This window comes from Eumetopias jubatus, unplaced genomic scaffold (genome assembly GCF_037043125.1).
Source record: "Eumetopias jubatus isolate StellerSeaLion01/CBP00866 unplaced genomic scaffold, mEumJub1_p1.0 scaffold_9, whole genome shotgun sequence".
Lineage (NCBI taxonomy): Eukaryota > Metazoa > Chordata > Mammalia > Carnivora > Otariidae > Eumetopias > Eumetopias jubatus.
In genome coordinates, this window is record NW_028274815.1 from 99,159,889 (window position 1) to 99,186,034 (window position 26,146).

General features: G+C 39.6%; 1 protein-coding gene across 2 annotated transcripts in view; it reads right to left on the reverse strand.

The window, feature by feature from the left end:
- Positions 1-1,291: 1,291 nt before the first annotated feature.
- Positions 1,292-26,146, reverse strand: part of MACROD2 (mono-ADP ribosylhydrolase 2) — a 2,087,069-nt gene continuing 2,062,214 nt past the window's right edge. For both annotated transcript variants that reach the window (XM_088026245.1, XM_088026244.1), the window contains exons 17-18: positions 9,001-9,078; positions 1,292-1,353 (exon numbers count right to left, since the gene is read on the reverse strand). In XM_088026245.1, coding sequence (XP_087882371.1) covers positions 1,292-1,353; positions 9,001-9,078 — 140 coding nt within the window. The remainder of the gene's footprint in view (positions 1,354-9,000; positions 9,079-26,146) is intronic.

Genomic DNA, 26,146 nt, shown 5'->3' on the forward strand with positions numbered 1-26,146 from the left:
TAAGAAAAATTTTAGACAAGAAGTCTATAGTTTGTTGGCAACAAAAGGGCAAAAGGTAAGGCAACACTGAGGAACTTGCATTTAAATTGTTCAGGTTTAGTCTTACTTCATTACTTTTTAATGGAAACTTCTCTACTGTATCATTTCTGCAGCTTAGCAGGATAATTTTAAATACACGAACAAAGTTAAAAAAAAGAGGAAGTGTAGAAAATATGTAAGACCACATTTGTATGAGTTTTATTTTTTTTAGCAGTCCTATGCTATACGTGTGTTACACAAATGCTATTATATTTAGTTTCAAATGATGTTCAAGACCATGATGGGAAGAACAGGTGTCTACTTTCATATATTCTCAAACTTTGTTCTGCTGTGATGCTGGAGCTCAAGAGTCTGGTGCAACATGGCCTTCTGGGTGAGTGCAGAGACCTACCACGAAGATGCAGGGAGTGCAAGAAGGTGCTGAGAGGCAATGGTGCTAGCACAATTGTGTTTTACTTTGGATGACCCACCATTCATTTATCCCATAGGATTTTTCCCAGTTAGTATTTTCAGCTAGGAATCTGAATAGTGAGCTTGACTTCTCTCCTCTAATCCTTCTCACCAGCCCTCAAGATATGGAAAGGGGTTATAGACTGCTCATCATTTTAGATAAATTTCCGTCTCTGCTGAGAGATTTAGAATGTTGGTTTGGAAAAACTCTTAAACGTGATCTGACCCAGACTATGATTTTCTTGGGGAGTTCCCTGAGGCTCATTCAACTCAACAAATCCTGTGCAGACACACAGGTCCACAGGTCGTGGTATGACAGCATATGACACAAATCAGGCTTCTTTCTGCCTAAACACACCCAAGTGCCTTTCTGCATTCTCCAGGGCAGAGATTTTGTGTTATGCTTAAAAACAGATATACTAAACAACTCAGCAGGTAGCTTCTGGAAAGGCAATGCTTCACAATCAGCTTGGGGTTGCTGAAATAATTTGATTCCTCCAGGAGGTTGGGAGGTTAGATGGATGGAAACATTTTTTTCCTATTGTCAAAACTCAGAAAACCAGGGAACTGCACATTTGAATATGCTGTGGCTTATCTTTACCCCTCAGAGGATGGTAGGCTTCTTGCGGTTATCTTGGCTCCTTCCACTGTGTCATTTGGTATGAGGATTTTTAAAGTTTAGCCCGAGCCATACTGTGGGACTTGGCAGAACCGAGGGAAATCCAATATGCCATTTACAAACACTTTCCATGGCTGGTTTAATCAGTTGAAAATCCCACTACAAGGGCAACTTACCTATTAGTTAATCTTCTTGCTGACTCTCTGTTGGGTCATTTACACTGTCAACCTGACTATTCATTTCAACTGTAGCCAGAAAGGAAAACAAAAAAAAGGTTAAATCTTTATTAAACCCAAATCTCTCGAACACATTAAAATGGTCTGTGAGTTGTTACATTCCTGATCTCCTCTCTTATACCTCTTTTCAGTTCATTTGTATTCATTTAAGATTTGGGGAATAATTCTTGTAGATTTTTACCAGCAGGGGCCAGGGAGGGAAGAATTGCCTCTTAAACAACTGTGGAAGCTTAGTTGTCATTTTATACCAGATTTTTGGGTTGACATTTGGGTGTATTTGTTACCATCCTGAAGTAAATCCAAAGGCCTTAGTAGATGTCTAAGAAAATAAAAAGAAAACAAAGCAAAACAGATCACTGCCATGTAGAGAGGTAAGCAGCTCTCTCTGAAATGGCAATGTCAGTAGGCCTCTTTGGTTTGCTAGCTTTTCAAGTCTGAATTTCAAAACAGACTCTGTAAACTTGCCAGTAGGTGCATGCAGCAGCAGTGGATGCCTGCAATAGAAAAGCAAAACATCCCACCAGATCACACAGCAATGATAAAAACATGTGCTTTTACTTTAATTGTGTGTATTGTTCTATGCAAGCATTTGCATAAAAACAGAATGCATCATTAATGCCATTGTCCAGAAGTATTCCAGAGCAGGCATAGCAGTCACTCTGGAAATTTTCAAGGGTCAGTACGTTCAATTAGATGGATATTTTTAAAGCATCAAAGCCCATATTATAAATGGAGAGACAATATACAAAGGGAACAATGGTCAGACCATACATAACAATATAACTGATGAAAAAAAACCTCTGCAGCAACCAGCCTGGGCACCCCAACAACAGCCTTTGTAGCAATCAGCTTAGGATGGTCAGGACTTGGGTGGTGACTGCCAGCTTCACTCTAGTTTGCCTCATGATTCCAATGCAGGACCAGAGAAGGCCAAATATGCTCCCAACCAGTCACCCACTTCAAGTTTACCCAAATCCAGCTTCCCCATGCCAACCAAGGACCTACAGTCAGAGGATGCTTGAAGTCTTTTCTTAACTATAAAGGTTTCCCACTTCCCTACCTGCCTTTGAGTCAACAACACAAGTGATAATGGCTGACACCCTGGCTATCATACCTGAATAAGTAACCTCTGTTTGTTCTTGTTTGGGTTTTCTTCATTTATTGCACAAAATCAACAGTCCAAAGCTCTTTTTCTCAAAGAGGAAAATTCGATTAAAGCAAAATAGTGGCAGATGCTGGTTTTCACACTCCAAAGAGGTTTGAAGAGGAAATGACATTGAAGGGCAAACCACCCAACTTTTTCTCAAGGAGGAAGGTTTTAAAAGCAGGTCTCCACAAATTATAGCAGAAAACTTCTCTAATTTGGGGAAGGAAACAGGCATCAAAATCCAGGAAGCAGAGAACCCCTCTCAAAATCAATTAAAATAGGTCAGCACCCCGACATCTAATAGTAAAACTTATGAGTCTCAGAGACAAAGAGAAAATCCTGAAAGCAGCTGGGGAGAAGAGATCTGTAACCTACAATGGTAGAAACATAAGATTGACAACAGACTTATCCACAGAGACCTGGCAGGCCAGAAAGGACTGGCATGATATCTTCAGAGCACTAAATGAGAAAAATATGCAGCCAAGAATACTATATCCAGCTAGGCTGTCATTGAAAATAGAAGGAGAGCTAAAAAGCTTCCAGGACAAACAAAAACTAAAGGAATTTGCAAACAAGAAAGCAGCCCTACAAGAAATATCGAAAGGGGTCCTCTAAGCAAAGAGAGAGCCTAAAAGCAACATAGACCAGAAAGGAACACAGACAATATACAGTAACAGTCACCTTACAGGCAATACAATGGCACTAAATTCATATCTTTCGATAGTTACCCTGAATGTAAATGGGCTAACTGCCCCAATCAAAGACACAGGCTATCAGATTGGATTCACAAACAAGATCCATCAATATGCTGTCTGCAAGAGACTCATTTTAGACCCCAAAACACCCCCAGATGGAAAGTGAGGGGGTGGAAAACCATTTACCATGCTAATGGACACCAAAAGAAAGCTGGGGTGGCAATCCTGATATCAGACAAATTAGATTTTAAACCAAAGACTGTAATAAGAGATGAGGAAGGACACTATATCCTACTTGAAGGGTCTATCCAACAAGAAGATCTAACAATTGTAAATATCTATGCCCCTAACAGGGGAGCAGCCACTTATATAAGCCAATTAATAACAAAAGCAAAGAAACACATTGACAACAATCCAATACTAGTGGGGACTTTAACACCCCCCTCACTGAAATGGACAGATCATCTAAGCAAAAGATCAACAAGGAAATAAAGACTTTAAATGACACACTGGACCAAATGGACTTCACAGACATATTCAGAACATTCCATCCCAAAGCAACGGAATACACATTCTTTTTTAGTGCCCATGGAATATTCTCCAGAATAGATCACGTCCTAGGTCACAAATCACGTCTCAACTGGTACCAAAAGATTGGGATTATTCCCTGCATATTTTCAGACCACATGCTTTGAAACTAGAACTCAATCACAAGAGGAAAGTCGGAAAGAACTCAAATACATGGACGCTAAAGAGCATCCTACTAAAGAATGAATGGGTCAACCAGGAAATTAAAGAAGAATTTAAAAAATTCATGGAAACCAATGAAAATGAAAACACAACTGTTCAAAATCTTTGGGGTGCAGCAAACGCAGTCCTAAGAGGAAAGTATATAGCAATACAAGCCTTTCTCAAGAAACTAGAAAGGTCTTAAATACACAACCTAACCCTACACCTAAAGGAACTACAGGAAAAACAGCAAATCAAGCCTAACGCCAGCAGGAGAAGAGAAATAAAGATCAGAGCAGAAATCAATGAACTAGAAACCAAAAGAACAGTAGAACAGATCAATGAAACTAGGAGCTGGTTCTTTGAAAGAATTAACAAGATTGATAAACCCCTGGCCAGACTTATCAAAAAAGAAGAGAGAAATGACCCAATTCAACAAAATCATGAATGAAAGAGGAGAGATCACAACCAACACCAAAGAAATACAAACAATTATAAGAACATCTTATGAGCAACTCTATGCCAGCAAATTAGATAACCTGGAAGAAATGGATGCATTCCTAGAGATGTATCAACTACAAAAACTGAACCAGGAAGAAATAGAAAACCTGAACAGACCTATAAACCACTAAGGAAATTGAACCAGTCATCAAAAATCTCCCAACAAACAAAAGCCCAGGGCCTGATGGCTTCCCAGGGGAATTCTACCAAACATTTAAAGAAGAATTAATACCTATTCTTCTGAAACTCTTCCAAAAAATAGAAATGGAAGGAAAACTTCCAAACTCATTTTACAAGGCCACCATTACCTTGATCCCAAAACCAGACAAAGACCCCATCAAAAAGAATTATAGACCAATATCCTTGATGAACATGGATGCTAAAATTCTCACCAAATACTACACAATAGGATCCAACAGTACATTAAAAGGGTTATTCACCACAACCAAGTGGGATTTATCCCTGGGCTGCAAGGTTGGTTCAACATCTCCAAATCAATCAACATGATACAATACATTAACAAAAGAAAGAACAGGAATCATATGATCCTCTCAATAGATGCAGAAAAAGCATTTGACAAAGTACAGCATCCTTTCCTGATCAATACTCTTCAGAGTATAGGGATAGAGGGTACATACCTCAATATCATAAAAGCCATCTATGAAAAACCTACAGTGAATATCATTCTCAATGGGGAGAAACTGAGAGCTTTCCCCCTAAGGTCAGGAACGTGGCAGGGATGTCCACTATCACCACCTCTATTCAACATAGTATTAGAAGTCCTAGCCACAGCAATCAGACAACAAAAAGAAATCAAAGGCATGCAAATCGGCAAAGAAGAAGTCAAACTCTCACTCTTTGCAGATGATATGATACTTTACGTGGAAAACCCAAAAGACTCCACCCCAACACCTCTAGAACTCATACAGGAATCCAGTAAAGTGGCAGGATATAAAATCAATGCACAGAAATCAGTGGCATTCCTATACACCAACAACAAGACAGAAGAACGAGAAATTAAGGAGTCGATCCCATTTACAATTGCACCCAAAACCATAAGATACCTAGGAATAAATCTAACCAAAGAGGCAAAGGATCTGTACTCAGAAAACTATAAAATACTCATGAAAGAAATTGAGGAAGACACAAAGAAATGGAAAAATGTCCCATGCTCATGGATTGGAAGAACCAACATTGTGAAGATGTCCATGCTACCTAGAGCAATCTACACATTCAATGCAATCCCCATCAAAATACCATCCACTTTTTTCAAAGAAATGGAAGAAAGAATCCTAAAATTTGTATGGAACTAGAAAAGACCCCGAATAGCCAGAGGAATGTTGAAAAAGAAAAGCAAAGCTGGTGGCATCACAATCCCCGACTTCAAGCTCTATTACAAAGCTGTCATCAAGACAGTATGGTACTGGCACAAAAAGAGACACATAGATCAATGGAACAGAATCGAGAGCCCAGAAATGGACCCTCAACTCTATGGTCACCTAATCTTCGACAAAGCAGGAAGAATGTCCAATGGAAAAAGACAGTCTCTTCAACAAATGGTGTTGGGAAAATTGGACAGCCACATGCACAAGAATGAAACTGGACCATTTCCTTACACCACACACAAAAATAGACTCAAAATTGTTGAAAGACCTAAATGTGTGACAGGAGTCCATCAAAATCCTAAAGGAGAACAGAGGCAGCATCCTCTTCGACCTCAACCACAGCAACTTCTTCCTAGAAACATCGCCAAAGGCAAGGGAAGGAAGGGCAAAAATGAACTACTGGGACTTCATCAAGATAAAAAGCTTTTGCACACCAAAAGAAACAGTCAACAAAACCAAAAGACAACCGACAGAATGGGAGAAGATACTAGCAAATGAGATACCAGTTAAAGGGCTCGTATCCAAAATCTATAAAGAACTTTCAAACTCAACACCCAAGATCCAATCAAGAAATGGGCAGAAGACAGGAACAGACATTTTTCCAAAGAAGACATCCAAATGGGCATCAGACACATGAAAAAGTGCTCAACATCACTCGGCATCAGGGAAATCCAAATCAAAACCTCAGTGAGATACCACCTCACACCAGTCAGAATGGCTAAAATTAACAAGTCAGGAAACGACAGATGTTGGCAGGGATGCGGAGAAAGGGGAACCCTCCTACACTGTTGGTGGGAATGCAAGCTGGTGCAGCCACTCTGGAAAACAGTATGGACGTTCTTCAAAAAGTTGAAAATAGAGCTACCATATGATCCAGCAAATTGCACTACTAGGTATTTACCCCAAAGATACAAATGTAGGCATCCAAAGGGGTACGTGCACCCTGATGTTTATAGCAGCAATGTCCACAATAGCCAAACTGGAAAGAGCCAAGATGTCCATCAGCAGATGAATGGATAAAGAAGAAGTGGTATATAATCACAATGGAATATTATGCAGCCATCAAAAGGAATGAGATCTTGCCATTTGCAGTGACATGGATGGACCTGGAGGGTGTTATGCTGAGTGAAATAAGTCAATCAGAGAAAGCCATGTATCATATGACCTCACTGATATGAGGAATTCTTAACCTCAGGAAACAAACTGAGCGTTGCTGGAGTGGTGGGGGGTGGGAAGGTGATAGACATTGGGGAGGGTATGTGCTATGGTGAGCGCTGTGAATTGTGCAAGACTGTTGAATCACAGATCTGTACTTCTGAAACAAATAATGCAATATATGTTAAGAAAAAAAAAAGAAGATAGCAGGAGGGGAGGAACGAAGGGGGGGAAATCGGAGGGGGAGATGAACCATGAGAGTTGATGGACTCTGAAAAACAAACTGAGGATTCTAGAGGGAGGGGTGTGGGAGGATAGGTTAGCCTGGTGATGGGTATTAAAGAGGGCACGTTTTGCGTGGAGCACTGGGTGTTACGCACAAACAATGAATCATGGAACACTACATCAAAAACTAATGATGTAATGTATGGTGATTAACATAACAATAAAAAATTTTAAAAAATTAAAACGAAATTTTTAGAGGGAAAAAAAAGAAAGCAGGTTTCCGTTCCATCTGCCAAATATCCTGCGTTTCTGGGTTTCTTCTTCTAAGCCCCAGTTGTAAACTGGCCAGATGCAGCAAAGCTACATATATAAGGAGAATAATGCATGTACTTTCCAGCTTGGTCTACAAAATTACTCTAAGGTCGCCCATCTTCATGAGGTAGTGTGCAGAATAAAATATAGGAGAGCACCCCTTCTCTGTTTCTTCCTCCATCCCAAGGTTCACTGGTCCTGAAATCTATTAATAAATAGCTTCCCATGATCAAATAAGTTTGGGAAAAGCAATGGTAAAAATTTTGATAAATTTCTTTACAGCTGAGCTTTCTGAGAGCCTATAATATGCATGGAGAATCTCAGAGTGAGGAGTAAATCTTAGTATTTTCCATGTTTATTTCCCTTTTATTCAATGAGCATCGTATGGGCTTGCTATGCTTCAGAACATGTTTTGTAAAGAACTAGTTAAGAACCATGTCTATAATGTCACAACCAGGCTGCGGCGGGTTTCATTCAACTGAGCATGACTAACATGTGGTAGCCTTTAATGGATCTGAGGTTGAAAAACATTATTCTCGTAGGTAATGCAACCCATGAGTTAAAAAACATTGGTTTGTATGGAAGGGCTTATGATTAAGGGAGGAAATTCAGGTGATGAAAAGTTTCTAGCAGGGTGGACTACCTAGTACAGAAAACTCTGTTTACAACCACCAAGTAAATTCACCAAATAACGTTTACCAGTTGAATTTTTGCCAAGGTCATTATCAATTCGAAGGAAGTTGCTTTTTGTCTTTGGCTAAAATGAACCAAATAGCAAGGTATATATGAACGGTTGATCATCAACCAATTTTGGTTCTCCTGAGCTCTGGGGGATGGTGGAATCAAATATTTATTAAATCATATATTCCCAAATAACTGTTTTTTGAATGCAAGTAATATTTCAAAGCATTCCCAGCATCATTATACAAGAAGAGGGTATATTTATATTCCTCAGGCTCAGAGTATTCAGATGCCTTCAAAATGAGATGTGAATAAAGACAGACTTTTGTAAACTGATTTCTAAGGTGCTTTTAAAGATCCACTACGTTTTTGGCCAAGCCATCTGAAGTGATATAGTGAGGTAAAATGATGAAGGTCCAAGACAACCTTAGACCAAACTCAAGTCAGAACTCTCCTGAATGTTTCCCTGAGTCCCTAGAGATCAGGGATAACTTTGGGCAAGTACTTTTTGTGGAAGTGATACTCCCATAAAGTTCACCAGTTGAACTTCAGTCCAGTTTACCCTTGGAATTACCCACTATGGCCTCCAAATTACAAGGTGTGATTAACCTGAAGCACATAGTGTTCTAAAACAGCTAGCATCAGTTTTTTTTTTTTAAAAGTCTGCCAATTTTATTAGTTCCTAGTAGAACATGGTTTTTGAACTTTACCTTGTTCTAACTGAACATGTTGCTTCATAGAATAGATAGCTCCTTTAATCCTAGAATACATACAGAAAGTGTGTCAGATTTGTAGTTTGCATGAGCTCAAATAGCTCAGAACTTACCATCAGGACTTGGAGAGTTTTCTGTGTAGCCAGAGCCTTCACTTTGCACAGGAACTCTAGGTGTGTCCTCGCCTTGAGCTGAAAGAAAGAAGATAGTCCTTGATTAATAAAGAATTAGAACAGCCTGACTGCCAATTTTTCTGTCACCCTCCGTTGCCCTCTTAAATTTAAAAATACTCCCAAGATTCAACTTCTTTTGCAGAAAAGGTTAAGGGAGGAAATAGTGGGTTAAGCTGCCTGAATTCTTTAGCGCTGTCATCTAAATTCTCTTTAATTTGTGAGATAATCGCATACATACATACACACACAATTTCTCAAATTAAAAATCTGGTAGCATGAAAGCAGGAAAACTTGGTTTAATCAGAACAACCTACAATTTAAATTTAGGGAAATGTTTGTGTGTGTGTGTGTGTGTGTGTGTGTGTGTGTGTGTTTGTGTGTATGTAAGTTTATGTAGCTTAATCTTTGAAGAGAAAAGGGAAAGAAAAAACCTGTTTTGCCTTAGGCATGCCTGAAAGCTAAAGATTCATTTCCCTGGCAGTGAGGTCCTTTTGTTTAAACACAAAATGAATGGCTTAGATGCTTTCCTAGGAGACGGTCTCAGATGCTGCCATTTTGAATTGCTGAGAATCAAGTCTTTAGTTAATTTCTGTTGTGATTGATCTCTATTTTGCACAGCTTCAGAGGGCTTGTCATCCATTTGCTGTGGCTGAAGCTATACAACATGCTTCAGTGTAGTAGTAACTGGGTTGTTTTTTCTTATTGTGAGAAATTTCCCAGATAGCCTAAAGGACAATAACATTTTCCATCTGAGATAAATATCTATTACATTTTCACAGCTTGAAGACCAAGGACATTTAGAAATATAGATACAGATAGAGGTCTGGCAATCCATAACTTCAAAATTTTTATTATTTCTATACTTTTTTAAAGTGGAAGTTTGGGTGCATTTTCATTACATGAGTACTTATTGAGCTCGGAGCATGTTAAATTTGGTATGCTGTTGGTGAGGATGAAGCAAGGATGGTAAAGATCCAGTTTGTAATCTCTTCAAAGGAAGGTATCTTCAAAGACAGAACTTGCACTCTTGGCAATGATTTACTGAAGCTGACAATCATGAAGTATGACTCAAAGATGACCAGTCTCTGAACCCTGGTGGATGGATGGTAGGAAGGTCAGTACTTGAAGACATATAAAAGAAGCAGAGTGGGGGAAGATGAAGAAAGCCATTTTAAATTTGAAGTCCGAAGTGCAGAGCCACATAACTGGAGATGCCAAACAAGTTTTTGCATCCAGTCCCGAGGAAGCGAATTGGGAATAGTCATGTGGGTATTTGCGAGATGTCAATGTAGACGTAACTTTGATGAGATGAAAGTAGATGAGAGAAATCAGGAAAAGGATAACAGAAGAAAAGAAATGACTGATTGATCCCAAGCCTACAAGCGAAAGTAACTGTGCCAATAAGCTGTTTTCATTAGTTCTTGAGGATGAGGTTGGGAAAGGGAAAATAAAACTTGAACCTTCCAACTGGATCTAAAACCATATCATATTCTTTCTCACTCCACCAATTCTAGAAAGTGGACCATTTTCAATTTCTCATCAACACATTCCTCTAGGCACAATTACAGATGAAATCACTGATGGATTTCTCTAAGCCTCAGAGCAGGAAATCTTGGTTAATTATGCTTCAAAATAGAACAAGGAAAAAATGGAAATATTTGATTTTATATAAACATAATAAATTTTTGGATGGAAAAATACCATAAGAAATATTTAGAAGAAAAATATTATAAATTGAGGAAAAATACTTATACCTTTTATTATAGATGAAGGGTTAATATCTTTAACATTTAAAGTACTTCTAAAGAACAGATTAAGAAGATCAAAAACTGGGTAGAAAGTTGAGCAAGAAATTTAACAGACAGTTCATAAAAAAAAATAATAAAAATGGCCTGTAGTCATGTGAAAGATGATTCACTTTGCTCAGAAAGAAATGCAAATTGAAATTACACTGAGAAAGGGATTTCAGCCTAAGGTGAATTATCATGATGTAGACTAACCCTTCTACCAATAACAGTTAGAAACACTGGAGAGATTATTTAAGAAACTATTTTCACTCAGTAGAGAGCCATCAATACAGCACAAGCTTGAGGAGGTATAAAATGCTGAATCTGACATTCCACATGTGCCAACAAGTTGAACAGAGCCTCCAGATGTCTTATGAGGCCTGAGGGGTGGGGAGGGGCAAAACTTGGAGATCAGCGCTAACAAAGGAAGAGGTGCCTAGAAAAGTATCTCAAGTCTTCTGTAGGCACCTGAAGGGCTATATTCTGGGGGCAAGGATGAACTTGATATAGACCAGCTCTTAAAAAAATTGAAGTCCAGTTTTTAATCAGTTCAATTCCTGATTATATGGCAGTGCTCTGCTCAATCCTACTGGCCTGTCAGAAGCAAAAATAAATCCTTTCCAAAATGAGATAAAACCACCCAGAGCCTCAAGCTATCTCTACAGTTATTCACACACAGTGTCCAGCATTCAATAAAAAATTACCTGGCATTCCAGAAGAATGAGAACTAATCACTGAAAACCAAGAGAATAAGACAACATATAGAGACATGTTAGAGATCTAGATATCATAGACAATTTTAAAATAGTGATTAATATGTTTAAGAATTAGATGCCAATTTGGGGAATTTCCATGGCAAAAAAGTTTGTCAGATAACTAGACACTATTTAAAATATCAGATGTAAATTGCAGAACTGGAAAATATACTATAATTGAAGTTATTAACCCAGTAGGTGCATTTGGCAGCCATTAGACACAGCCAAAGAAGGGATTAGTAAACTGAAAACTAGATTGGAAGAAAATATAAAGTACAGATGAAAAATATAGAAAAGAGTTAGTAGACATATGAGATAGGGTCTATCCAATGTGTAATGTGGCAAAAGCAATATTTAAGATATAATGGCTAATTTCCCCAAATTAATGGGATATCAAACCACTGTTTTAAAAGTGCTCTGATCTCCAAGCAGAATTAATGCAAAGCAAATTTCACTCAGGCCAGTCATTGTAAAACTGCTGAAAACCAATGTTAAAGAAAAAATATAAAATTAGCGTACATCAAAATAGCAACGACAGGACTTAACAGACGCCTTCTCAGCAAAAATAATGGAAGGCAAAAACAATGCAATGGCATCTTCAAAGTGCTAAATGAAAGATCACCAGTGCAAAATTTCATACCAAACAAAAGTGTCTTTCAAATTTGAATTTGAAATAAAATAATTTCAGGTAAAAAGAATCATAATTTGTTCGGGGACAAAAACAGTAGACCTACACTGAAGGAATAGTTTTCACCATACTCAAAAATCAATTCCAGGTAAATTTTAGAACTGAGTGTGAAAAGTAACTTGGAAAAAAACCTTCACATCATTAGGCAAAAATTTCTTACACAGGAAAAACAAAACAATATCCATCAGGGAAGGGACTGATAATCTGGACAACACTAAAGTTAGCATCATTGATTTATGGAAACACACTTAACATTAAGAAAGTAAAAAATAAGCCAGAGTGGAAGAAGATATTTGTGATATATATTAGTGACTCCTGCACTGAATAAAAAGAAACAAATATACAAAATAACAGAGGAGAGGCAGGGAACCCAATAGAAAATGGGCAAGACACAAACAAATATGTCATAAGAGGATATTTTGTTAGTCACTTAATTTTTTGAATGACTTTTGCCTTGGCTTTTTCACTATTAAAATGACTACAAAATGTTCTAACTCCTTGTCTAACTTATAAAATGTCCTAACTCCTTGTTTAACTCTCTGAGACACCATCAGAACTAATTAACACATAACAGTATTGTTATTTTTTATAAGAAATGATTACTCTGAAAGGGAAATTAATTGACCTGACACTAAACATTACTTCTCTTACTTTCCCTTCAGGGTTGTTTTTTGTAATGGGATCTAAAGGTACCTGTGGCTGATTCTTAAGTGAAATCTCTTTCAAGTTCATTACTATCAATGATAATAACCCTTTGGTGATATTACTTTGGAGAAACCCCTGTGGCATCATGGGAACTTTTTATCAATAGGCAGGATGCTAGTCAATTAAACAATGCTCAATGAAAATGATTAAGAATTGAGTGAGAGACAAAGGAAGAAGTTGAAGAAAGCAAAACCCAAAAGCAGATCAAAAAATAGTGAACATTTAAGGTGCTTGCCTTACATTTTGTCTTTTCAACCTTATTATTTTGTAATACAAAACATTCATACGAGAAATCTTAGGTTATGTCACCATATCAGCACAGATTAGCATTAGATGCAATGGCAGGTTTGATCCATGACACAGAGAGATAAAAACAGAAATCAAAGTTGTAGCTCTCAATATTGCTTCATTCAAGCAGCAGCATCATCTGTCAGATCTGCTTCCAAAACACTAAAAGTATGTTTGATAGACATTATTAATTAATTTAATATCATGAGTATGCAGGATATGTGCATACGGTATGAATATAGGACTGTGTGCAGTGAGTGGTGCAAGTTGTGTGTGTGTGTGTGTGTGTGTGTGTGTGTGTGTGTGTGTGTGTGATGTATTTGGGAAGAGGGAGAGGAATGACAGACATTTGTTACTCTGATGTATGTGGTGTGGAACTGGTATTATCCTATCAGCTTTTACCCTCCTGGGCAATGCAACCGAGTGCCCCAGAGAAATGAATCCATTTCATATAGACAACAGAATCTGATCAAAACAAAAATTGCCTCTACAGCTTGTTTATCCCAGTTTGCCTGTCCCTCCCCCCACTTTGATTGCTACTGCTTGGAACACAAACAAGAGGTACATTTCAGGGATCCTAGCAGGAGATGAAAGATGCTGTAATAGAAAGTGTCTGGGACATTCAGTATCTTTTTCATTTTCAATTACCAACAGCAACTGTCCTCCTTCAGGCCTTGATTATGGTAACCTTTTTTAGGTCAGTTGTATTACATAAAAAGTAATAAATTAAGCAGGTCTCATCATAAAGAAAAGATACTGAGATGCTCATAGAATGCAGTTAACCAGATTTTTAGTACATAAACATGGAGAGATGTTGGAGGATCCTTCAACTTTTTCTTTTGAGATTTGTGTTGACAATAAATTCCATGCAACAAACAGAATGACAAATAATTATTTCTCAGAGTATATGGTTACATAGGTGTCATGACAGCCACAGAAAGTAGGGCCTGTCTGGATTTTAAGTGGTTGATATTGACCCAAATTAAGGTGGTATTCTTGAACCATCTTGACAACTTTTGCCTTATCTATCTTCCAACCTCACCATTAATGTGGTGGATTAGATAATTATTTAGAAATATTCATTTCCTATCTTCTACCACCATGGGAGTCTATGTCACTGTCCCTTGATATTGGACTTGGCCATGGAATTTCCTTTGGCCATTGGGATATTAGGAGAAGTGAGTCAAACAGAGACTTGAAATACATTTGTATGTTGGGGTTTGGCCTCTCATACTCCTGACTTTTACCCTAACAGGAACATGCTTTAGGGAGCAGTTGATCCAAGGAGAGTATGACCTGGATTCAACTCACAGCCTGACTTCCTTCCAAACCCACACTAAATGTAGTTGATTCTCATATCCATGAACAAAAGATAGCTGATTATTGTTCTAAGCCCATGAGATTGAAGATGGCTTGCTATGCCACATTATTATGGTGATAGTTACTTCTCTTAATAATACATTTTAATTGACTCAGTCCTGACATTGCTTCTTAATTTTATCACATAGCAATCATAGCTATAAAGTCATGAGCTTGATGTGTGCCTAGTTTTTTTAAACACATATTAATTCTTTAATTTATTTATTAATGTTAAATTAATTAATTTGTTAAAGATGTGTTCTGTGGGGAGATTCCTGTATTGATTTTTTGGAACATGGTCTGCCCATTAGATCATCAGTTCAGTTTTCCCTTCATTTTAGGGAGTTTTCTCTTCTAAATGTTGACTTCTAAATTTCAGGGATACCAACTGTTCCCAAATAGAACAATTTATTCCCTCTTTCTTCTATATACCATTTTTTCTCTAATTGTTTTAGAGTTTCTGTGTTCTTTTTCACTGTGATCATCTCAAGCCTTTTTTCTTTGTCAGTAACTTGGTCTTTGCTGTTCTTAATTGATTTATTTTACTAATGTTTGAAAACGTGTTTCCTTTATGCTTACATTTCAGATCATTATGCAATTTTATCACCTTAACTTCAAGATCTTTAATGTTCTTTTGAAGTTCTTTTATAGCTGTTATAGGGAATTTTAATCTTTGTCTGGAGTTATGCTTTGTTCCACAATAGCTTCTTCATCTGTGTTTTGCTGGCTTGCATGCTCACTGGCTTCCTACCTTCCTCCTCTCTGTCATGGCTTCTGAGTGCTTGCAGGGTGAGGTGTGTAACACGTATTCATTAGCATGCTTCTTCTTTCTCAAAGTATCTGTGGCCTGTTTGTCCTTCAGGAGCTACCTAGAAGAGTGTTTTCTTTTGAGGACTTTCTTTAGGAGGGGCAAAGTAGCCAGAGGTATTTACCACATTAGTTATTCTGGATTTCTCAAGCAAGAGAGAGAGACAGAGAGAGATAGGCAGACCATCTTGGAGCTTTTCTATTCTCTTTTGCTGTTTCTATTTGTGTGTTTTGTTTTTGTTTTGTCTCAGTCTCCCAAACCAGGGAATAAACTCCACAAGAATGCTACACAGATTCCTCATGTAGGGAGGGCAAGTCCTTCTTCATGGAGGCTTCACCAGGGGCTCTCAAGCTCCTCCTCCTTGCTTCTTGCACACTCAGAAGATTTTATCTTTTTTTTTTCAAGGATTTCATCTATTTACTTAAGAGAGATCACTGAGCAGGGGTCGGGGAGGGACAGAAGGAGAGGGAGAAGTAGACTCCCTGCTGAGTGGGGAGGGCAGTCTACACTGGGCTGGATCCCAGGACCCTGAGATCACTACCTGAGCCTAAGTCAGATGCTTAACCAACTGAGCCACACAGGCACCCCAAGATCTTGCCTTACCGATTTCCTCTTTTGTTTTCTATTTGGTGAAATTCCTGGTTTTTGCTAGAGGTAATTAGTTCTAGGCTTTTGTTACTGGTTTGCTTTTCTTTTCCCATTTTACTCCCAGCAGGAGATAACTGAAATGGAGAATTACAGAGGCTTTTCCTGTCTCTTCAGGGAAGGGAGGAATAAAAGGTGTTCATGGCTGACTATATACTTTTGTGGAAATTTCCTTTGGGGTGCTCCTCTCCCAGTTGGGAAAGTAAATGGTAGCTAGTAAGATCCTATTCAGGGTTATTTCTGAGCCTAGTAGATTTAGGGGGTAGGCTGGAGCAACACCAGGCTCATGCTTTCAGCATATCTGAAAATGTACCTTTTCTTTTGTTAGCTACCAGTTCATTCTTTTGTCTGATTACTGATTTTGTTGGTGTTCTTCCTTTGCTTATTTTATTTATCTCCTTTTGTATTGTTATTTGGGGGAGAGTGAGGTTTGAAATCTGACTCCACACGATCATCTTAAACCCAAGACTAGGTACACAGACTGCTTTGATTTTTGTGACTGAGTATTCCCTACACATGTCACACACACTTAACCTTTGTCAGCAGCTGGTTTTAGGAGTATTTATCAAATGACAGTCCTGATTATAGACTTGATGTTATAGCCTGAAAGTTTATGTCCCTCCAAATTCATATGTTGGAGCTCCAATCCCCAATGTAACTATATTTGGAGATAGGGCCTTTATGGAGATAACTGTGGTTAAATAATGTTGAGGCCCTAATCTGATAGGGCTGTGGCCTTATAAGAAGAGAAAGAGAAAGAGAGAGAGAGAACTCTGTCATGTGAGGACACAGTGAGAAGGAGGCCATCTACAAGCCAGAAAGAGAGCTCCCACCAGAAATCTAATTGGCCAACACCTTGAACTTGGGACTTCCCAGACTCTAGAACTCTAAGAAAATTAATTTCCATTATTTATCTATGGTACTATGGTATGGCAGCTTGAGCAGACTGATATACTTGATTTCTATTTAGTTCATACTTCTTTGGGACAAAGGTATAATTATAAACCATCTGTCCCCTACCTAATCTACTTTCTCCCAAAAACCTCCGTGCTAAAGCTGCTACTTGACCATACTACCTCTTTTGATCATTTGGACAAACACTGTACACATACGCCCATGGCTCCCTCTCTAAAGTCAAATAATGAACGATTAAGCTGACAGGATCACACAGGTGGAAAATTCACATGTTTCTACAAGATACCCTTTCCATGGCAACACACTTCTTAATGTATTAATTGGGAATATTCTACTCTAATCAAAATCAGATGCTGTCTTTAGTAGGAGATGAAAGGCAGTGGCAGGAGCTGGGGGTGGGCATGAGATCATGATGTACACAAATTCTTTTATGTTCTACCAGAGGATGTGCCTCCATACAGTCATTTGAGAATGGTTTGGAAATTCATCATTCCTTATTGTCCAGATAACTACTCTACAGAAAAACCCAATATTTAGTAAGGAAAAAAAAAAGGCCACCAGATATTTCAGTGCCTACCATGGGCTGGGGGACAAAATGAATGAGGCATATTGCTGCCTTCATGAAGTTCACAAGCTAGCTGAGAAAGAGAGAAAGAAACTGAGAGAGAAAGAGAGAACTACAAAGAGACAGGGGTGGGGGCTGGGGGGAGTTAACTGCTTGCAAGCTAAGTGATGTTATTACCAAGAACTGCAGAGGCACAAAAGAGAGAGTGATTCACCTTTTCTGAAGGGAGTAAAGAAAAATCTTGGAGCACAAGCAGATGGCATGTAAGCTGGAGCCCAATGGCTGAATCAGTTTCAGATGTTTTGCACCCATGCTAAGCATTTGGATAGGTAGAAATATCTCTTGTCAATAAAACATCTGAAGGACTCAGCTTTTCACATCTTCAGCCAGACTACCTTAGGCCACTCCCTTTTTACTCCTCTTCCTCCACCACCCCACCCCTGGCCCCCTGCTGGTTGTGCTGCTCCCACAAATTCTAAAAGGCAGTTCAAGTTCCTCTGTACATGATCACAACCACTGAAGGCTTCCCAGGTATTGTCATGTTTGGCTTAACTGTGCTAGCTGCTGATCACATTCTACAAGTCTGGCTTTTTCTTTCCCTTTTCCAGTCCCCAGTTAAGCATCTAATTCTCATTCGGCCTCATTATGCATTCCCCACCCCCTCCAGGGCCGGCAGGAATGGAGACTACAAGGAGGCTCTTCTCAGCCAGGGTTGCCAGGTGCTGGTCTCAGATTAGGGTCTTTCCAGCAGGAATAATACCAATTGGGTGTCTCTCAAACTCCCCCACACACCATCATACAACTTTGTTTCTCTACAGCAACCAGATAAATCTGCACACAGCAGGGTCCTAGTGAACAAGGAGATACATATTTTTTCCAGAGGAGTCTCTTGATTCTTTCACTCTAATACGGTTTTAACTATGCAAGAAGCCACAGTGGGGCAGCTTTGGGCTTTTCAATGGTTCTTTGGAATCTTTCATAAGGAAGGAACTTACTGCTGGCAATAACCAAAGCTGGCTTCTCAGAAACTTCATCATACACCTAAGGCTCCTGAAAGTGCCTCTGACTGTTGGTTGAAATCCTGCACAATTAAGTATATAGTTCTTGAGTCAAAGAATAATTTAATCCTATGTATCCTTAATTACAGACTCCTTAATTATTTCCACTAGATTTTGCCCTTTTTGTATGTTACATTTTCCTAAATAGCACAATCTATTCTGAACATTTAATAAGACCTAGTGCATCACCTTTGTCCATGACCAAAGTACTAGAAATCTATACCCAGGAAGAAAGCTGCATCCAAGAAATAACTAGCAGATTTGCAGAAGCACCAGAGGATGGTTATCAGAGGGCTCTGAACTATAAGTAAGTACGTTCAGTTCTGCTACAGTAATTCCATTTCTGGTCTTGGCCCCTAACACCAATTATTTTAGCTTCAAAAAAAGACGATACTATTTTTCCTACTAGGAAAAGTTTTCAAACACACCTGGTATTAAACTCAAAGCCATTTTCCATTCAGCTTTTCTTCACAAAGCCCTATTACAGATACCTGGATCTTAATCTTTGAGTTTCTTTGGATTTAACCATATTTATACCTTTTTTTTTAGTGAATTCACTCATTTTTATGCCTTCTGAGTGTTTGTCACTACCAGAGCAAACACGCGCGCACACACACACACACACACACATACACGTACCCTAAAAGACTATCTAGGCCACATCCGCTAAATATGTAACTGCTATTAAACTCAGGCAGAAGGATTTTACTAAAGAGAATTCAAAGTTACCTGTGAGAAGTCAATGTTATGTTTGCCAACTTCTTCTGTTTAACAGGGGCTTTATTCCCTTTAGGTTATAGATCTTTGTTATTTCTTGTTGTCTGAATAGGACTGCATTCCTCAAGGAATAAAAAAGACCCTTGACCATATTCTAGTCCAACCAAACCTTTTCACAGATGTGGATATGGGCCTCAGAGAAGTGGCACGGTTGCCCCAGGCCACCCAACTATGATGTGACAACTGAAATTTCTCCTAACTCTACTTCCGGAATGTTTCTAATACTTCGCCCAACACTAGTGACAGTGGTGAGAAAACTGAAATAAGACTGGAATTTGGGATGCTAATCCATTTGAAGGCAATGGACTTGAATGTCTTTCACATCCCTAAGATGGCTTGAGTGGGGGAAGGTAGCACAAACTTACTCACAATGAAGAAAATAAGTCCCTGTCAGATGCCAGGGACTTCTTTGTGCTCAGTAGCAGCAGCCTTGGTAGAAATGATGGTGTGCTAAGGCTCTCCCCTCCCACAGGGTCTGCAGGGCCCTGGAGCATGGGCCATGTTTCTCTGCCAGATATTTTAGAGTTCCACCTTGGTGGTTTGATTATCCTTTTAAAGACAGGCTCACTCTGTATACTCTTTCCTCTGGAAGACCAGGTTAATGTCACTCTGGAACTCCTACCCTTGGGGTTAGAAGTGCATGATGGAATTCAGGGAAAAGATTCTAAACATGAGCAATGTAAGTTTCCTGGCCTCCTTGGGCACCAGAGGATCTGAGGGCCCTACTACTAAAGGGGATGGTCAATCAACAGTGGTTGGGTCTGTGATGATGTCATCCTCCAGGCTTCAGGAGTCTCCCTGGATTCATGCTGTAGCACTAGCTTCCTGGGGCTGACATCACTGGGCTGCCCAGTCCTCTTCTTGAACCCATGGATGCTGAGCATCTTAACTGGCCTGTTGCTTTACAGCTTGATTGACTCCTGACTGCTGAATTTTGCTTTTGTCTAGTTGATGATCTTGACTAAGGCACTCTGGTCTCTCCTATAGTCAGGAATGCCTTGCTTGTCCCAGAATTTTGACAACCAAGAGATCCTTAGCCCTCTGGCTGCCTTTTTGCCTCTTCTCTCAGACTGTCATAGGTACTCCTTCTGTAGTTGTCAAGCTGACTTCATTCCCTGTGTGGAAACAGCAACTCCAGTGAGAGAATGGGCTTTGAGGACACCAGATAATGGACTTTGGCCCTGCTTTATCACTTGACATTTAATTTCTTGTTCTAGGAGACAATTCAGGAAACTCTTTCATAGTAGAAAAAATAACATCCTGAATTTCCCTTTCACTCAAAGAAATCTTAATCCTTTTTTTTTGTTCATGTATTGTACCAGACTAGAGATCCTGTCACATAACTTCTTCAGCAAGATAACAATTCACCTTTGAGGAGGAGGCAACCCAATTTTGATTTATTGATCTCAGGCCACAATGCTTTTCTTAAAAAAAAGAAAAGTGCAGACTAGTCTATATGTGATTGTCAAAAGCCTGAAGATCAGGCTTTTTGAAGTTAATTTCATTCAGTTTACAGAATTATATAGACTTTTTTGCTTGTAAATTTTTTTAGAAAGTCCAAAATAATGCATCAAGAAGCGGGAACCTTCCTCCTGCCCGGTGGCCTCCTTTGGTAAATGGGCAGAGTTATACTAAAAGCTGCCCTCCAATTTCAGATTTCTGGTTTTGTTAGATTTAATCCAGTTGCTATTTGACTGATTTCAATAGAACATCAATCATTTGTGTGGTTGTAAACCATGGAGAAGGAAAGAAGATGGATTTTCATATAGTAGTAAGTGTGCGTCTTCCACTACAAAGAAACCTCTATTAGAAATGTGGTGGTGGTGGTTGTCCTGTGTGTGTGTGTCTTGGGGGAAAGTGGAGGGGTGCTCCTTAAGGTTTTATTATACAGGAAAGAGGTTGTATCTATTTTGTGGTGAAATTGCTACTACTGTATTTCACTGATTTGAGGACACATTTTTTCCCCCTTACGTTTTAACATCTGGGAAGTTGAGATGAATTGAATAATCAATGGCTCTACAATTGTTATTAACCTGGATTGAAGCCAAGTTCAGACAGAGGATTTACATTTGCTTATTAGTCACTGGAAAACATTACCAACTGGAGATCAGTTAAATTAAATTCCTTGCCTGTGGTTTCTATGGACCACATTGGGATATGAATTCGGGACACAAACCTACGGGATTAGCACCAGTTTGTGATTCAAGTTCTTAAGGAAGACTTTTTTTTTTTTTAAACCTACTTCCATCAATGCTGAAGGTAAGATACCCAAGTCTCCTGGCTTTTTGGAGCAGATATCGTTGGAGTCAAGGCCATCCCCCCTAGGCCACCTCTGGGTTCCCCTGTCGCTGTGGTGGACACAGTAGCCCCGGGTACTTGGACAGTTTCTCCCCCTTGAAGCATCTCTCTGCTTCTCTACTAGCAGTGCTCAGATAGCTTGTTCAGCCGGGGCATAGGACAGTGCAGGGGTCCTGTGCATATGGAAGGCCGAGAATCATTTGCTTATTACCTGCTCTTCACTAAAATGTGCTGGGGATCTAATAAGCCCAGGGGTGACTGACCCTCAACCAGTGAAGGAAGGGAGCCATTGGATAATGCCCCAGCTTCCCTGTCCTTCCATGCAGAGATTCTGTGGTGTGCTCTATCCAGTTCCTCAAAGGGGCCTCAGTGGGACCGAGCCCATTTTCTCATAGTAGTAATCTGCTCATGACCTGGACTTCGTTGGTTCTTTCCCTCCCACCTGATTTCCCTACTCCTTCGCTTGTGCTTCTAGAGACCATCCCCCAAATAAACTACTTGCACCCAAGATCTGGATCAGGATCTGCTTTTGGAGGGACACAAATTAAGGCACTGTCCCCTATTTCTCCTTTAACCTCACCCAAGGGTGTAGCTCTTTGTTGACTTATACTGAATTCTCCATTTGGGGATTTTTTTCTGATAGTTAATGGACGTGATAGTGATCATTAATAGAATAGTTAATGGAAGAGTAATTCTTATAATTGAAGGTATCTTAATTTCAATGATATATTATTAAAGAAAAATAAAACTCTGCTGGGATGACAAACACACTGAATATACAAAATGAGTCTTTAGCTCATCTCCCCACCCCCAGTCGGTATAAAGTTTTAAATAGTTATGAAATGTTCAGTCCACCCTGATCCAACTAAACTGATTTGGCACATACATGTGTCATGCTATGGGTCTCAGGTCTTATCATACAGTTCTAAAAATCATTCTAGGAGATAATGGACCTCAAACAGTTGTATTCCAGGGGTGATATTACCCTTTGGAAAAGCTATTTGTTTTTTTCAGATTTCTCATAGGTGACATAGAGGTTGATGAGTTAATGGTAGCACCAGTGATTCACCTGAATTTTTCAAAATGTGATCCATGGACCAACTGCAGTAGACTCACTTGGAGATTATTATAAAATGTGCATTTCTAGGCTTCTATCAAATCTATCAAATAGGAATCTGTGGCTGGTAGGGCCTGGTCATCTGCATTTTAATACGTCTTCCCCAGTGATTCCTGCATGCATGGAAGTTTCAGAATTATCTGCTTTTCCACGGTTTTTCACGAAAACAGCATCTTTAAGGTTCCTGGGCCTCTTCTAGAATGTGTGCTTAAGGTATTGACTAGTAGAAATTTTATTCATAGCATAAGAGCTATGGCAGATATTTTTTAAAAGATAACTGAAACATTAGGAATAGTATTATCTCAATAACATGTCCTTCTTAAAAGGTGATAATTCCATAATTTCAGACAGAAATTCTGGAATTCATTCATTCATTTGGCAAATTCTTTTTTTTTTAAGATTTTATTTATTTATTTGACAGAGAGAGAGATAGCGAGAGAGGGAACACAAGCAGGGGGAGTGGGAGAGGGAGAAGCAGGCCTCCCGTGGAGCAGGGAGCCTGATGCGGGGCTCAATCCCAGGACCCTGGGATCATGACCTGAGCCGAAGGCAGACGCTTAATGACTGAGCCACCCAGGCACCCCTCATTTGGCAAATTCTTATTCAATGTCTGTAATTTGTTCAGTTATGTGATTACAAGGATGAATGGAGCTCTCTCCTAATGCAAAGGCAATGACAGTATGAAGGACTGTGGCATCAGGGTTGCAAGCATGGATTTGAAGTGTGAATTCTGATTCTGCTACTTACTTGCTGAATGATTCTGGGCATGTTATTTAACCTCACGGAGATGCAGGTTTCTAATATATAAAAGGTGCAAAGTGATGCCTACATCACAAATAAGTAGTGTATAATAGTGGAGCACTTAGTGGAGTGTTTGGCCCATAATAAATAATTATGAAAAGCTATGATTTGAGTAATAATAAAATGCATCAGGGCAAGGAGAAGGCCTAGGCAGTAGACTGTGGTTATGCACGTAGATTCTGGGGCCAGATTTGTGGGGTTTCAATCCTGGCAGCCACTCACTAGTTTTGCAAGTTTGGCCTGGTGATGTCACCTCTCTGTGTCTCCTGTGAAACTCTGCTTCCTCTCTTTGACTTTCGAATACCTTCTTCCACAGTAGATCTTTTCACCCCAACCATTTACCTGTCTATTTCACAGAGAACCCAAATGGCACAGCTGTTATTTGGGCATGTTTTTGGCAATGGGAGCAGTGGCCATGATTGATTACAGACTGAGGAGACAGTCACTGGGGAGAGAGAGAGGGAAGTAGTGGATAAGACAAAGTCCACTAAACAAAGGGATGTTGAGATCATCAAGAGCACAGGTGAGGAGAAGACCCTGGGGCAGCACTAGACAGAGGGATCTTGAGATCATTGAGAGCACAGGTGAGGAGAAGACCTAGGGTGGCAACAGTTGCTGCGGCTCATGTTCTTTACATGAGGAATTGTCTTTTTTTTTAAAAAAGATTTTATTTATTTGACAGAGAGAGACACAGCGAGAGAGGGAACACAAGCAGGGGGAGTGAGGGGGAGAAGCAGGTTTCCCGTGAAGCAGGGAGCCCGATGCAGGGCTCCATCCCAGGACTTTGGGAACATGACATGAGCTGAAGGCAGACGCTTAACGACTGAGCCACCCAGGCATCCCACATGAGGAATTGTCTTAACTTTTGGAGGCTAATATTACTTATCATCATACCCTTGTGAAGGTATTGCTATATATTATTTTTTTTAATTTTTTTGTTATGTTAAACACCATACATTACATCATTAGTTTTTGATGTAGTGTTCCATGATGCATTGTTTGTGCATAACACCCAGTGCTCCATGCAGAATGTGCCCTCTTTAATACCCATCACCAGGCTAACCCATCCCCCCACCCTCCTCCCCTCTAGAACCCTGTTTGTTTTTCAGAGTCCATCATCTCTCATGGCTTGTCTCCCCCTCCGACTTACTCCCCTTCATTCTTCCCCTCCTGTTATATTCTTCTTTTTCTTTTTTCTTAACATATGTTGCATTATTTGTTTCAGAGGTACAGATCTGTGATTCAACAGTCTTGCACAATTCACAGCGCTCACCATAGCACATACCCTCCCCAATGTCTATCATCCAGCCACCCCATCCCTCCCACCCCCCGCCACTCCAGCAACCCTCAGTTTGTTTCCTGAGATTAAGAATTTCTCATATCAGTGAGGTCATATGATACATGTCTTTCTCTGATTGACTTATTTCACTCAGCATAACACCCTCCAGTTCCAACCACGTCGTTGCAAATGGCAAGACCTCATTCCTTTTGATGGCTGCATAATATTCCATTGTGTATATATACTACATCTTCTTTATCCATTCATCTGTAGATGGACATCTTGGCTCTTTCCACAGTTTGGCTATTGTGGACATTGCTGCTATAAACATTGGGGTGCACGTACCCCTTCGGATCCCTACATTTGTAACTTTGTGGTAAATACCCAGTAGTGCAATTGCTGGATCATATGGTAGCTCTATTTTCAACTGTTTGAGGAACCTCCATACTGTTTTCCAGAGGGGTTGCACCAGCTTGCATTCCCACCAACAGTGTAGGAGGGTTCCCCTTTCTCCGCAACCCCGCCGACATCTGTCGTTTCCTGACTTGTTAATTTTAGCCATTTTGACTGGTGTGAGGTGCTATCTCATGGAGGTTTTGATTTGGATTTCCCTGATGCCGAGCGATGTTGAGCACTTTTTCATGTGTCTGTTGGCCATTTGGATGTCTTCTTTGGAAAAATGTCTGCTCATGTCTTCTGCCCATTTCTTGATTGGATTATTTGTTTTTTGGGTGTTGAGTTTGAAAGTTCTTTATAGATTTTGGATACTAGCCCTCTTCTCCTGAGCTGCTTTCAGGATTTTCTCTTTGTCTCTGAGACTCGTAAGTTTTACTATTAGATGTCGGGGTGTGACCTATTTTTATTGATTTTGAGAGGGGTTCTCTGTGCCTCCTGGATTTTGATGCCTGTTTCCTTCCTCACATTAGGGAAGTTCTCTGCTATTATTTGCTCCAATATACCTTCTGCCCCTCTCTCTCTTTCTTCTTCCCCTGGGATCCCAATTATTCTAATGTTGTTTCATCTTATCGTATCGCTTATCTCTCGAATTCTGCCCTCGTGATCCTGTACTTGTTTCTCTCTCTTTTTCTCAGCCTCTTTATTTTCCATCATTTGGTCTTCTATATCGCTGATTGTCTCTTCTGCCTCATTTATCCTAGCAGTTAGTGCCCCCATTTTTGATTGCACCTCATTAATAGCCTTTTTGATTTCGACTTGGTTAGATTTTAGTTCTTTTATTTCTC